The 14,180-nt window shown below is 42.5% G+C and overlaps 1 protein-coding gene across 1 annotated transcript in view; it reads right to left on the bottom strand.

Annotated features, from left to right (window-relative positions):
* Heatr6 (HEAT repeat containing 6) overlaps positions 1–14,180 on the bottom strand; it is a 31,110-nt gene that overhangs the window by 15,499 nt on the left and 1,431 nt on the right. Inside the window, exons 2-11 of the mRNA XM_005349347.3 lie at positions 13,155–13,262; positions 11,444–11,584; positions 10,353–10,468; positions 9,125–9,239; positions 7,454–7,555; positions 5,879–6,016; positions 3,362–3,660; positions 2,531–2,708; positions 693–899; positions 240–339 (exon numbers count right to left, since the gene is read on the bottom strand). Coding sequence (XP_005349404.1) covers positions 240–339; positions 693–899; positions 2,531–2,708; positions 3,362–3,660; positions 5,879–6,016; positions 7,454–7,555; positions 9,125–9,239; positions 10,353–10,468; positions 11,444–11,584; positions 13,155–13,262 — 1,504 coding nt within the window. The remainder of the gene's footprint in view (positions 1–239; positions 340–692; positions 900–2,530; positions 2,709–3,361; positions 3,661–5,878; positions 6,017–7,453; positions 7,556–9,124; positions 9,240–10,352; positions 10,469–11,443; positions 11,585–13,154; positions 13,263–14,180) is intronic.

Here is a 14,180-nt window from a genome sequence, read left to right on the forward strand (position 1 = left end):
ATCCCGATCACTCTAAGATGCAGTTTGCCCACTGTCCTAAGACGTCGAAGCCGCACTCAACTCAGTTGGTTCTCCAGCTCCTTCCCTTCCCCAAACAGCCGTCTAGTTGTTTATACCTTTGACAAGCTGAGACTAAGCAAACATCTTAGAGCTGAAGAGGTGCTCTCAATACTTACTTCTCTTTCTTTTAAACACTGATAGTCTACATTTGACAAAAAGAAGCAGTTAGCACTACTAACCTTTGTGGCGGATGTAAGGTTTTATGTGGTTCCAGACTTTGGTCAGCAAGCTGAGTTTCAGGCGGTTGTAGGGGGCATTTGATACTAGATTTGCAAGGCACTGTAACAGAACAGAAACATACATTCACACACACACAATAATATTTTTTATCTTTATTTTTGTGAGTATGTATGTGTATATGGAGGTCAGAAGGCGACTGTGGGAATCTGTTCTCTCCTCCCACCACATGAATTCTGGAGATCAAACTTGGCTTGCTGGCAAGAGCCTTTACCCACAGAGTCAGTTTTAAAGGTCTACTTACTAAAAGAAAACCAGTCTTTTTAATGTCTACAGTAAGATTAAGTACAGACTTCCAAACAGGTGTCTTTAATATAATTATTACTTATACTTTCAGGTGATGTAAGACATACAAACTGAAGCCTCTCTCAAGCTGAAGGTAACTTGGGACTTACCTTAATTATCTGGGTAAGGGTCTGGGACGATGACTCTGCCACCAAAGCTAACAGAAGACATCTGTGCAACTCTCTAATGCTGGATGCAATTGTTACGGAGAAAGGAGTGAAAGCCATTTTGTGGTCAGTGGTGTCCTCAGCAATAGAAAGAAACTGTTTCGAGCCTTCCAAGATGGCAGACAAAACTTGCAAGGCACAGGCACGCGTCTGAAATGTCAAGATGATTCACACCGGTCAGTTAGAAGTCGGGATCCAGGCTCCCTTCTTTCTATAGGCTCAATTCTCCAAGTACTCAGAGCCATCTTATTAGATAACGGCAAGGGGAGGCGGCATCAGGTACTGAGGGCAGCTACAAGGTAGCCACTTGACCACATGTAAGGTCGCCATGGGACAACAGTTCTATTACTACCACAGCACACGGATCTGGAGCCCTAAGTGTGGGAATGATTAGATCAGAGACCTACATATCTAAGTATCAGGCTGATGAAAAGAGAACTCAACAGCTCTCAAGAGTACCCACTTACATTCTACTCTGAAGCACTTGAGTGTGTGTTTGTGTATATTAACAACAGTAATTCAATGTTTAGAAACACTTGGGTGTATCTGATAACGGATGTAAGCTGTGTATGTTTATGGTGTGCACATCTGCATGCACATGTGTCTTCCTCAGTTGCTCTCCACTTTAATTTTTGAGACAAGGCCTCTCACTGAACCTGGAGCTTACAGATTTGGTGGGGCTGGCTGATCAGCAAGCCCTAGGGATCCACCTGTCTCCACCACCCAATTCTTTACAGGTGCTGGGGATCTGAACTCATGTCTTCATGCTTGAACAGCAAGCACTTTAAGCACTGGGCCATCTCACAGACCCTAACTATGATCTTATGGACGGAAAGGGGAAAAAATACATTTTAGTCATGGATTGCTGTTTATTTAAGGAAGAGTCAGTTACAGGTGACTGTGAGCTGACAAGTGGGTGCTGGAAATCGACCCTGGGTCCTCTGGAAGTGCAGTCAGTGCTCTTAACCACTGAGCCAAGCTCCAGCCCCATCTTATATGTAATTAACAACTCAAATGATTACAGAGTATTCTAATATACTGTGGATTATATTCTCCTTCTAGAAAAAAACTTAAAAAGAGGCAAAATATGTAATAGGGCTAATTAAAGTATCCACTTCTGGTGGGTTACCTAAGGAAAGCGTGGTGCTCCTCAGTGTGACTTTTAATATTCACTGCTGCACGGCTGAGAGCAGACTCTTTTCCTTCCTTGCTTGAGAGCTAGTTTCCAGAGAGGCGTGAATGTATCTATCTAAACAGAGGCAGATACTCCATCGGCCACTGGGTAGTTGCTGATCCTATCCAGACTGCCAAACTATTGTTGTCTCTTTTCTGAAATTGATTTTTTCTCATTAAAATATGTAAATCTTTCATTTTTTAAAAGATATGGGGAAATTATATATTTTATGTATAGTACTATCTTGGGTTTTCACAAACAATACAGGCACTTTTCTAAGCTTTAGATGGCCTCTACAACCACGGACACACTACACGCCACTGGGTTAAGTCTCTGCAACCAGGTATACTACATTCTATTGAGTCAAGTCACTCCTGAGCCACAGCTTCAGTGGGGCTCACGGGAGACACAGAAGTGATAGCTCAGTGTGCTCTGACTTCAAGCAAAACCCTGGGCTAAGACATAATCTTAATATGTGGTCCACAGAAGCCTGTCCCCAGCCATTTCCTGCTAGCAAGGTTCTCAAGTCAGGAGCCGGGACGGTGGAGTGAGAGCAGTATTCACAGACCAATAGGGCAAAGGGGAAAGACATAGAACTGTGTCTTACCTTTGGAGATGGGTCCTTTAATGTGAGCGTCATTAAGGACACAGACTGTGGGCTTCCAAGCTCGGGCGTGTCAGGAACAAAGGCTGACCAGTAGCCATAGAGAACTTTTTTTTCTATGGACTTGATCGTAGAAAGAAAACAAGCTAATGCTCCTTGGCGAACCTTGGCTTGGTACGACCTTTCATAGAGAGAAGAAAGTTTAACAAGTTAAAAATGCAAAGGAAACGCTACTTATTCCAACCAGTCCAAATGATTTGAGAAATTAAGCATCCTGAGTATCCCTAGGATGTTACCATCCCTTTCAAAGTATGATCAAAACACATTAAGTAATTTTGCTACAAGCTATTAATATTAAGGCTGAACCAGAGTGAGACAAGAAACAGCATAGAGTGTCCACTCATCTACCCAATGGATACACCGAATGACCTTATGTGGACCCCAGCACTTGAGGTGGGGACACACACACAAAGCTCCTGCACCTCACACGCTTTTTAGTGGAAGTGACAGATGGTTCAAGAAAGAACTGTAACATACTTCACATGACACCAGGGCAAAGGTGAACTGCAGGGTCATGTAAGAGAGTCTAGGTCAGAGTGGAGGTGCAGAAAAAGCTTCCCAGCAACGATGACTTGTGAGCTCACTTTGAAGAGGACTAGTGGCTAACAAGACGAAAAGGCCAGAGAGGGGCAAAGAGTCATGAAAGTAGATCCAGCAGGCAGCCATGGGTCAAAGTGAAGTTGACCTTTAAGGTCAACGCCACATGGCAGGCAGGTTCTTAAGTCACACGCAACTACAAATACCAGGTAGAACATTATAACAAAGTACTACTACCTCATTTTCCCCTGCATGCCTCCTTCCGAATCGGAGTAGTCTGACTCACTACTGCTGGCTCGTTTCCAGCTGGAGGAGGCGAAGGGCCAGACCTGTTCTCTTCCTGCAGCTCTGTCTCCATCCACAGGCAAACTCTGGGCGCCCCGGGGGGAGAAGCGCCAGTTATTCTCGTCACATGTGTTCACCCTGCCCCTGCTGAGGCTTGGGGCCACTTCGACATCACCACTGGATTCTTCCTCCTCCTCCTTCTCTCCTTGTTGGGCTTTCTTTGGTTTTACTTTGTGCTTTTTCTTTTTGTTCTAATTTTAGGAGCAAAGACAATATATATATATATATACACACACACACACACGCACACACACACACACATATATATTATGTGTGTGTATATATACATACACACGTATGTATACATACACATACACAAAGTACATACTTATATATATTCACACATACACATATACATATATATTATGAGTCATTCCAAAACTACTTTTTATTTTTTTATTTTTTTATTTTTTTAAAATATATTTATTTATTATGTATACAACATTCTGTCTGTATGTATGTCTGCAGGCCAGAAGAGGGCACCAGACGTCATTACAGATGGTTGTGAGCCAACATGTGGTTGCTGGGAATTGAACTCAGGACCTTTGGAAGAGCAGGCAATGCTCTTAATCACTGAGCCATCTCACCAGCCCCCCCAAAACTACTTTTTAACTGACATCATAGGTACTCTCTCATTTGAAAGTGACTGGAGATGTCCCTAACAAGCAGTTTGAAGAAAGGAGAAAAAAGAACACAAGCAGAGTGGCAGGATGTGCCAGGCACAATGCATGACATAGTCCTGAACTAGAAACAAGGAATAAGGTTCCTGGACACAGCAACCACATAGCCTAGGCTTCTCCAAGTGACTCTGGAACCACTTCTGAGTATCACTCCCTCACCTGGAAGCACCAGGCATAGCTGTAGAGAAGCTGGCCTTCTCCAGAGCTTCTGCCAGAGCTTGAAAGCCTGTGGAACGTGAGCATAGCCCATCACCCTCATCTATTGCTTAAAGTGGTCCTGACTTACACTTTCTCTGCAAAAATCTGTGGTTCTTTGCAGCCACAAATCTGACCATGCCATTTTTCTATGACTCCTACAGCACTTACACATAAACCACAGATTCTGTAACACTGTGTAAGATCCTCCACACACCTGCAAACAACAGGAGCCACACACACACTTACTCTGTGTCTATGCAGCTCTGATTCCTATCCCTCCACCTTGTTATTCATTCTCGAGTCTCCATTTAGCTATCACATCTTAAGCAAACCTCATGTACACACCAGTTTTGTTTTGCTGTTTTGTTTTTTTAAATGTAGGTGACAAGGATATGAACTCAAATCCTTATGTTTGTGCAACTAGTACTTTACCTAGTGAGCCATCTCTCCAGGCCCTAGTGCCTGAACTTTTCATGCTTCCTCCAATGTCTTAGTGCTGTAGGAGAATACTCTTGAACACTGTAAAGATTTGTCACCTGTATTGGTTCAATAAAACACTGATGGCCAGAAGCCAGGCAGGAAGTATAAGTGGGGAAACCAGACTAGGAGAATTCTGGGAAGAGGAAAGATAGAGAGTCAGTCATCAGCCAGACGCAGAAGAAGCAAGATGAGAATGCCTTACTGAGAGAAGGTACCAAGCCACAAAGCTAAACATAAATAAGAGTTATGGGTTAATTTAAGTTGCAAGAGCTAATTAATAATAAGCCTGAGGTTATAGGCCAAACAGTTCATAATTAATATAAGCTTCTGTGTGTTTCTTTGGGACAGAATGGCTACAGGATCAGGAGGGACAGAAACTTCTATCTACATCTTAGTGTAGTCCATGTATAAATGTTGAATAAATAAAGGAATTTCCAATTTAAGCACTCTTTGTCTGCTGTCACGTTTCTAGAAACAAATCTTAGTCACCCCTATGAATGCTCCAGAGTCTCCAAGAGACTGAGGGAAAAGACAGCTGTCTAGAAAGGCTGGGGAATGTGACAGGAGCATCATGGGCTTTAATGGCTCTAAAGAATGACTGTGATATTATGACCCAAGGCTAACTGCAGCCCACCCTGTAGCCTGTTTCTATTAAGCTTTACCGAAATGTAGCCCATCTGCTTCCACAGAGAATTCCTGGTTGCTTTGCACTATGTTCCCTGTGATAGCCAGCCCTTTACAAAAGAAGCATACTGATCCTTGTTGGCTTTGAGGTCTAGAAAGGAGTCTTCACAGCACTGAAGTAAAGCAAATGCTTGTTTGTAGCGGTCACAATGCCTAGTCCTCTCAGAAGTACAAGGTACTCTAACTGGCATTCTCAGCAATCTGATCAATTTTATATTTCTGTATTAATTACAATAACTTGAAAACAAATTCCTAGTGGCACACACACACACACACACACACACACACACACACACACACACACACACACACACACAGTAAGCACGCGAACAATCCACAGCTGAAATCTCAATGGACAGAAATGTACCGCAGATAGTCGAGCAGCACTGGGCTCTGGTTGCTGTGGTTTAACAGGTGATCGTCCATCATACTGAGGAAGTGGAGTTGGGTATAGCACTGTGGGCATCTCTATGTTTAATCCAGGGAGTCCGTGAAACATGGCTTTCTGACAAGGAAAGGTGAGGAGAAACAAATGCCATATAAATCAGAAACGGAATCAGCTGAAGCACAGACCAATGTTTAAAAACTATTACAGAGGGCTGGAGAGATGGCTCAGAGGTTAAGAGCACTGCTTGCTCTTCAGAGGTCCTGAGTCTAATTCCCAGCAATCACATGGTGGCTCACAACCATCTATAATGAGATCTGGTGTCCTCCTCTGGCATGCAGTCATACATGTGGGCAGAACACTGTATACATTAAAAAAAAACTATTACAGAATAAAAATGACCAGGTGGTGGTGGTACATGCCTTTAATCCCAGCACTCAGGAGGCAGAGGCAGGTAGATCTCTGTGAGCTCAAGGCCAGTCTGATCTACAGGAGTTAGTTCCAGGATAGGCTCCAAAGCTACAGATAAAACTTGTCTCAAAAAACAAACATATATATAAATGAGACAAAGGAGATAACTTAAGGTTAGTGCTCAGAGAAGTATTTAACCTCATCTATGTCCATGTCCCTCCGATGCTCATGATTTCATCTGATTTCAGAGACTGGGCGTGGCAAGTAAGTACTGGGATAGGCAAGAATGCAGCTGGATCTGCTGCACTGGTCACACCAGATTAGGTTTAGTTTTAGTGCATCTGTAATTTTTATTTATCAAATCACTTTTATCCTGTTATTTTATTGGTCACAAATTGTTTAAACTAATTTATTATTTTTTAAGGTTTATTTATGTACATGAGAGTTTTGCCTGCCTGTATGTGTGCCATGTGTGTACCAGGTGCCTGTGGAGGTCAGAGGAGGGGATTGGATCCCATGGAACTGGAGCTGTGAATGGTTGTGAGCCACCAAGTATGTGCCGGGTCCTCTGTAAAAGGAACCAGCACTCTTAACCAACAAGCCATCTCTCCAGCGCCTAATTTACTGTTTCTATTTATTCATCTATTTCCATATTTGTTCCTCTCTATTTAAGGATTAAGAGAAAGTAATTAAAATATTGGTCACAAAACTAGACTGTCACAGATGGCTTTGATCTGAGGTGAACATCGTGTCTCTGATTCTTCCTGGATGAACTGAAAGGCTCTGGGTCTCAGAGGGTGACCCGATTTTCCCATTGTGTGCAGACTCAGGAGCTAGCAATGGCAGCCTACTGCTCCTTAAGTACAAAAAGGGAAAGGTGGGTTCAAGATAATCTGTAATTAAATCATTTACAGATTATATCTCACTACTGATTCTTTTCTGAGATTCCAAAGTAATTCTTAAAACTTTGATATATTGATTGTGGTTGTCCTCTGCTCTTAATTTGAACTGAGTACACTTGAATATGAACACTTTACTTTGCTCTTATAATCCACCTGAGACCTTCTAAGCCATAGAGGGCTGGCCAGAGAGGTGCAAGGACAGGAGAGCCCACACTTGGGGTGTGAAGCTGAAGACTCGCCTCACCTTCAGCACCGCGAGGAGCGCGCCCAGGTGCTCAGTTTCCGTCATTCTCATCTTCCCGCCATTAAGAAGGGACTGTATGCCTTTCAGTGCGTTCTGTAACAACTGAGGGGAGGGCAGCAGAGATGCAAGTTAAAAGGCAGAGTAAGACCTGGTTCCTCAGGGACCAACTCTGTAACTGTTAGAACAGAAGAGACGAAGAAACACTTTAAGCAGCATACACAGCAGAGACGGGGACCAGAGACCAGGGCTGATGAGCACCCTGGGCATCCGTCTAGAAGAGCCCTCTTACTGTGTACACTCCTAAATCAGCAAGCATAACTGAGCAAGACAGCGGGTGGGTGAGACTGCAGAAGGGGCGCAGAGGGCCTGTGAGACAGCTCAGCAGGTACGGTCGCCTCCCGCCAAAGCTGACAACCTGAGTTCAGTTCCCAGGACCCACTTGTGGAAGGAGAGAACCAACTTCTCCAACATGTCCTCTGAGCTCCACACAAGTGCTGCGGCATGCCCACATGCTCACATACACAATACGTAAAGTGCACTTAAAAGTTTTTAGCTGGGCAGTGGTGGTGCGTGCTCTTAATCCCAGCACTCAGGAGACAGAAGCAGGCAGATCTCTGTGAGCTTGAGGCTAGCCTGGTTTACAGAATGAGTTCCAGGACAGCCAGGACTGTTACACAGAGAAACCTTATCACAAAAACCAAACAAATGATATAAAAAAAAAAATTTTTTTTTTAAAGGAGCAGAGAGAAGATGTGAAAAGCTCTGTAATGAACACCCTGAGTGGCTCCTAAAGGCCAAGGCACGGGTGGGAGGGCAGTTCTGATCAAGTGCCCTCACTTCTAGGACTCCATCCTTTAGAAATCCCCCACAGGGGAAGCAGTGAACTGCAGACTTGTTGAAATAGTGGGAGAAGTCGACTTTCATGAATTACGGCTGTGACAATTACATAAGCTAACACAGGCTAAATGTGAAAAGTCGACAACACTGACATGATTCTGTCATGCATTTTAAATGCTTTATCTTGTGCACCACATAAAAGCCCCACAATATGGGCAGAACATGGAGGCAACAGGAAGTTAAGTAATATGCTCAAATTATTCCATCGGTAGCCACCAGAAACCATGACGCATATAAATATGCACAGGGAAGTTGTCTAAGAGTCATTAAAACTTAAAAAATGGGAAGGTTCTAAAACAAGGCATCAAATGATAAACATGCTCTTTCAAAAAGCTGGGGGCCCACAGGATGAATTATTTCCAGCAGTCATACCTCAGTCAGGTACCAAAAATAACTTTCACTACCTTAGATCTATAATGTTTAAAATATATGCTTCTGAATTAAAATATGTTCATATATCATCATATTTGTCATTAAAATGATATTATTCAACACCTTTCTTCCTTTTTACTCTAAAATCATTCATAATCATTGTACTGTTTTTAGATTAAGGAGGAGAAAGAATATGGCCTTTTAAGTTGTCAAAACAACACTCAGAGCAAACCAAAGCAAACAAAATGGTTCCTTATCATTTAAATTCAAAGGTGTGGCCTCAGTGCTGATGACTTACAGACACCATTTACACATCCGTGTAGCTCTATCTTTCCAGATGAATCTAATAGAGCAGTCAAATCCTCTAGTCTCCGTTTGGATGTTAACAGCAGCTCCACCTACCATGCAAAATGTTATATCATCCATATCAGACGATTTTGGAGACTGTAAAATGGTCAAGAAAGCTTGGAAGCAGACATTCTGATAGGACTCCTCTAGGTACGGCTGTCCTGGAACACTAAAACACAAGCAGAGAGAACAATTCAAGCAGTCTCCTTTGAAATGGTTCAGATAGATAGATAGATAGATAGATAGATAGATAGATAGATAGATAGATAGATAGATAGATAGATAAGAATTAACAACAGCAACACAGACTGCTAAGTCTAGCACATATCACTGAATGCTACTGTACTCTAGAAATGGCACTTTGGCTGATTAGTACTGCTGGACTAACACAGGCTTGAACACACATGAAGGTGGAAGAGAACTATGTCACAGCAGCATAGTGGAGGAGGTGTGGAGAAGAAATAATCTTCTTTTGGTTCTGCCATTCAGTCATAGGAGGGAAATACCGCAGACAGATCCTGCGGAGTGAGAACAAGACCGAGTCTGCTTTCCCAGGCATGGGACAGACAGAACTACGTAGAGACAAGGCCAAGTTTGTGCTGCCCGTCTGTTACTGCATGGTATGGTATCAGCTCAACTTTTTTTTTTTTCTTTTTTTTTTTTCTGACACAGAGTTTCTCTGTAGCTTTGGAGCTTGATCTAGAACTAGCTCTTGCAGACCAGGCTGGCCTTGAACTCACAGATATTCTCCTGCCTCTGCCTCCCGAGTGCTGGGATTAAAGGTATGTGCCAACCACCGCCTGCCAGCTCCATCTTCTTAAAGAATATGGGGTTAACAGAAACTCTCACAAGAGCATAAATTTACATAAATATTCTTTCTAAAAGAATATGACTAAAATTTACACCAACAGAAAATAAAACTGACTGACATATTTACACACCTATCACTTTTAGCATGCATTTCTCCCTTCATTTCTGGATAGGTTTTCTTTAATTAAAAACAGACAATACCAGATAACCCTGCTAAAAAGCATGGAAAATGTAAATTAGGTTCTCTCGTTTTGTTTATTGAGACAGTCTGACCTATTGCCCAAGCTGGTCTGGAACTTGCTATGTACAATAGCCTCAAGCTAAGGATCCTCTTGCCTCAGCCTCCTGAGTACTGGGATCAAAGTCATACATCACCAGGCATAGCTTAAGCAAGGTTATTTTTCTACAATCTAAGAAAGGCCCAGGAGAGTCCTACCTTCTACTGTTGGGAAACCAGGTTAGATCCACATACCTGAGACACAAGTTTGCCATACAATGCACTGCAGCTCTCCTGACCTCAGGATCCGAGTGAGCTGAGTCACTCAACTTCATCAAGAGGCCACTCTTGCCTAGCAGGTCTGGGAGATACTGAAACAAAATATCAACAGTGTGGGTATAAGAACAGCTTCTAGGAAGACTGTACCTGTTAGACAATATTTTCCTAACTAAAGAACAGTTAAATATAAAAAAATTAACCATTAGGTAAATCCTTCAATAGCTACCTAAACATATGCCAGGAATCAGCAGTAAGAATCATGACTATGGGGCTGGAGAGATAGCTCAGAGGTTAAGAGCACTGGCTGTTCTTCCAGAGGTCCTGAGTTCAATTCCCAGCAACCACATGGTGGCTCACAACCACCTGTAATGAGATCTGGTGCCCTCTTTTGGCAATGCAGACAATAATGCATAATAATAAAATAAATCTTTAAAATCTTTTTTTTTAAAAAAATCATGACTAGGTAATTGCTGGGGCTCTTTAGTCTTGGATACGTGGACGAAGGGTGACGATGATAATAATGGCCAACAGTTATAGCCAAGCACTGTTTCATCCTCAGAGCAATATCTTACCATGAACAAACAAGGGATCCAGGAAGGCTATACATGCAATTGTGGCAGGATGGATATTTGAAAACAGGTATCTTGGCTCTCAAGTCTGTGTTACTAGTCTTTCAAAGGAAAGACATAACAGTTTAAAATACCTGATGCAAACCTAGAGTCACCTGGGAAGAGGGGACCTCAACTGAGGAACTGTCTCTATCAGGTGGCCTGGAGAAGCGTTTGTGGGGAGTTTCTTTAACTGCTAACTGATGTAGTGGGCTCCAGCCCACTGTGGGTGGTGCCATCCCTAGGCAGTTGGGCCTGCACTGTATAAAAAAGACATCTGAGCAAGCCAGAGGAAGCAAGCTAGTAAGCAGCATCTCCCGGTGGTTTCTGCTACAGTTTCTGCCCCAGCTTCTTTGGATGATTGGCTATAAGTTGTAAAATGAAATAAACACTTTCTTCCTTTAGTTGCTTTTGGTTGTGCTGTTTATCACGGTAACAAAACACAACCTAAGACACTACCTTTTGACATTTTGAACCATTGCAGTAAACCAGAGCAGCCAGGGCTTGAAGAATTTCCATGTGTGTCCAAGAGCTACACTGCTGAATAGCTGAAATTGTATAGGTCAACAGGAAATCCAAGTTCTGCTCATCTACAACCACCTAACAAGAAAGGGAAAAACAGAGATGATCTAATGGAAGAGAGCACACGTTCATCTTTTTTGTACCAAAGCATTGGCTCTAAGTTTGATCAAGATAGGAGGAGACCGTCTCCCTGCTATAGGGTCTTGATCACTTCTGTCCCTTTGATATCTCCAAAGTAGAACCTGGAGGTCCTTGTAACTTTTCCTGGAACTAATTAGAAACTGACAACTATAAACACAGATACAAAATTCAATACACTGAAATGTCTTAATTCAATTAAACTGACTTAGCATATAGTAACTATTCAACTAATACGTAGCAAAAAAACACATCTGCTAACTATGTATTGTCATGATGTGAGGAACACGCCAAGAAGATATGACAAATCCCTGTCCCCTAGAGTTTATAATTTTCTCAAGAAAAAGTGGGCTGACCAAAACCCAATTTATGGACATTCAAGTCCATATTTAGTGTCATCAAATGTTAGAAAGTTGGTTATGGGCTCTTGATGCCACAGGTGTTGGGAAGTTCTCCAATTGCCAGTGACACAGAGATGAAACACATGACAATAGTGAAAATTCAGAAGCCATCCCACATCTGTCTGTGACAGTCTAAACCTGGAATATATGCAGCTGGTCACACACCAGCATCTAACACACGCAGCTGGTCACACGCCAGCATCTAACACACACAGCTGGTCACACGCCAGCATCTAACACACACAGCTGGTCACACGCCAGCATCTGACACATGCAGCTGGTCACACGCCAGCATCCATCCCCTTGCCCAGCAGCAGGGTTCTGCTTTTATTTGGATGCCCTCCTCTCTCGCAGTCTGAAGGATTCTGGTTGAGACAATGCTAACTGATATTCGTACACTCATCTACTCATGGATTCACTTACAAGTTTTACAGATGGAGAACTGCAGAACAGATGTTGGCAGAAATAACTGTGGTCTTTTTATCCTGGGGCTCCCTGTTCCCAAGATACTTGTGGGGTTTTATATAGATTTCAAAAATGAGAGTTTCAGGAAAAGTGAATAATATTGGTGGGAAAGACATAGGGAATCATTTGACTATGTTCTGGGATATAACTCAATCAATTCTATTTTCCATGGAAAAAAAATCTAAGTTGGTATGAATGATGTTGGTTTATTGAACCAAACATAAAAGAATATTCTCATAAGCAAAAGTCTAGAATCTCTCAGAAAATATATTCAGCCAGAATTATACTTGGTCTTAATGATATACTCTTATTAAGCATTGGTTTTTTCGGTGGTACTGATGCTGGGATTGAACCCATGGCCTCATGTGTGCCAGGCCCTCAAGGCAAGGCTCTGCCAATGAGTTGAACTCCCAGTTCAAGGCATTATGTTTATTTGAAGCTTTTCAAAACATCAGAGAACCGACCTGGGCATGGTAGCAAACATCTATAATCCCAACACTTTAAATAAACATGAACAAAACGATCAGAAGGGCAAGGTCTTTCTCAGCCAACCTGAGCTAAGATTCTGTCTCAAACATAACAAAGAGCTGAGCCTACCATATCTGCATTCACAGTCTGAGCCCTGAAGTGACACACATGCTTACCTGCAGTCTGTAAAGTAAATGGTGGATCAGCTGGGACACTTTGCTGACAAGGTGATTCTGACTAAGAGGCACCAACTGACAAGCCCGCACAAGAACAGCACTGACATCCTAAAAAAAAAAAAAAAAGATAAATGCACCAGTTAGCCGAGTAAGCACCCCAAACACAGCACCGGTTAGCCGAGTGAGCATCCCGATACAGCACCGGTTAGCTGAGTGAACACCCCAAACACAGCACTGGTTAGCCGAGTGAGCACCCCAAACACAGTCAAATGGGAAAAGTATAATGAATGCTCCACACCCAGTGAGGGAAAATATCCCAGTGAAAGTTGAGGCAGAAAATAAGGGTTGGGGGAATGAAATAACAAAAATTAGGAAGTAATAAAAAGAAGGAAAGGAACTTTTACCATATAGTACAATTAAATAACAAAAGAAGGGCTTCCAGCATGGAAAAGCACATGTGCTACAGCTAAAAGTACCAAGCGAGTCAGACATTCTACGGGGCAAATCAGAAATACACTTACATGACTTACATAAAATTAGAAAGATTACAACAACAAAAAGAAGGCGCTAACCACAAATGACACTACCTAATGACATTTGCTAAATAAAAAGGCTCTGAGCCAGGCTAAAAGGCTAACCAAACATTTCCCTGAACCACGGAGAACTGACAGTCTAGTGAGGGAAATAGAAAGAAACACAAAGAAAGTAAATTAAGAACAGAAAGAATTCCACAGAAACCCGGTAAAGAGGGCTCCTGAAGGTGAATTTTAAGCAGAATCTGGAATGATCTGAAGAATGAGCAGAACTTTGCCAGGCAGACAAGCAATCAAAAAGCCAAAAGATGGGGATGGAGGGTGGGGAGCCTGGGAGACCGAAAAGCCCTCAGGTCTTGAACAACAACACGTTCCAGATGACTGCACCTGGGGTCCAAGAGGAGAAAAGGGGAAAAGCACACCTTGTCGCTGCTGCACAAAATATCAAAGTGTACAAATAAAAGTCCCCCTAAATATCAAAGTGTACAAATAA

This window comes from Microtus ochrogaster, chromosome 7, assembly GCF_000317375.1.
Source record: "Microtus ochrogaster isolate Prairie Vole_2 chromosome 7, MicOch1.0, whole genome shotgun sequence".
NCBI lineage: Eukaryota > Metazoa > Chordata > Mammalia > Rodentia > Cricetidae > Microtus > Microtus ochrogaster.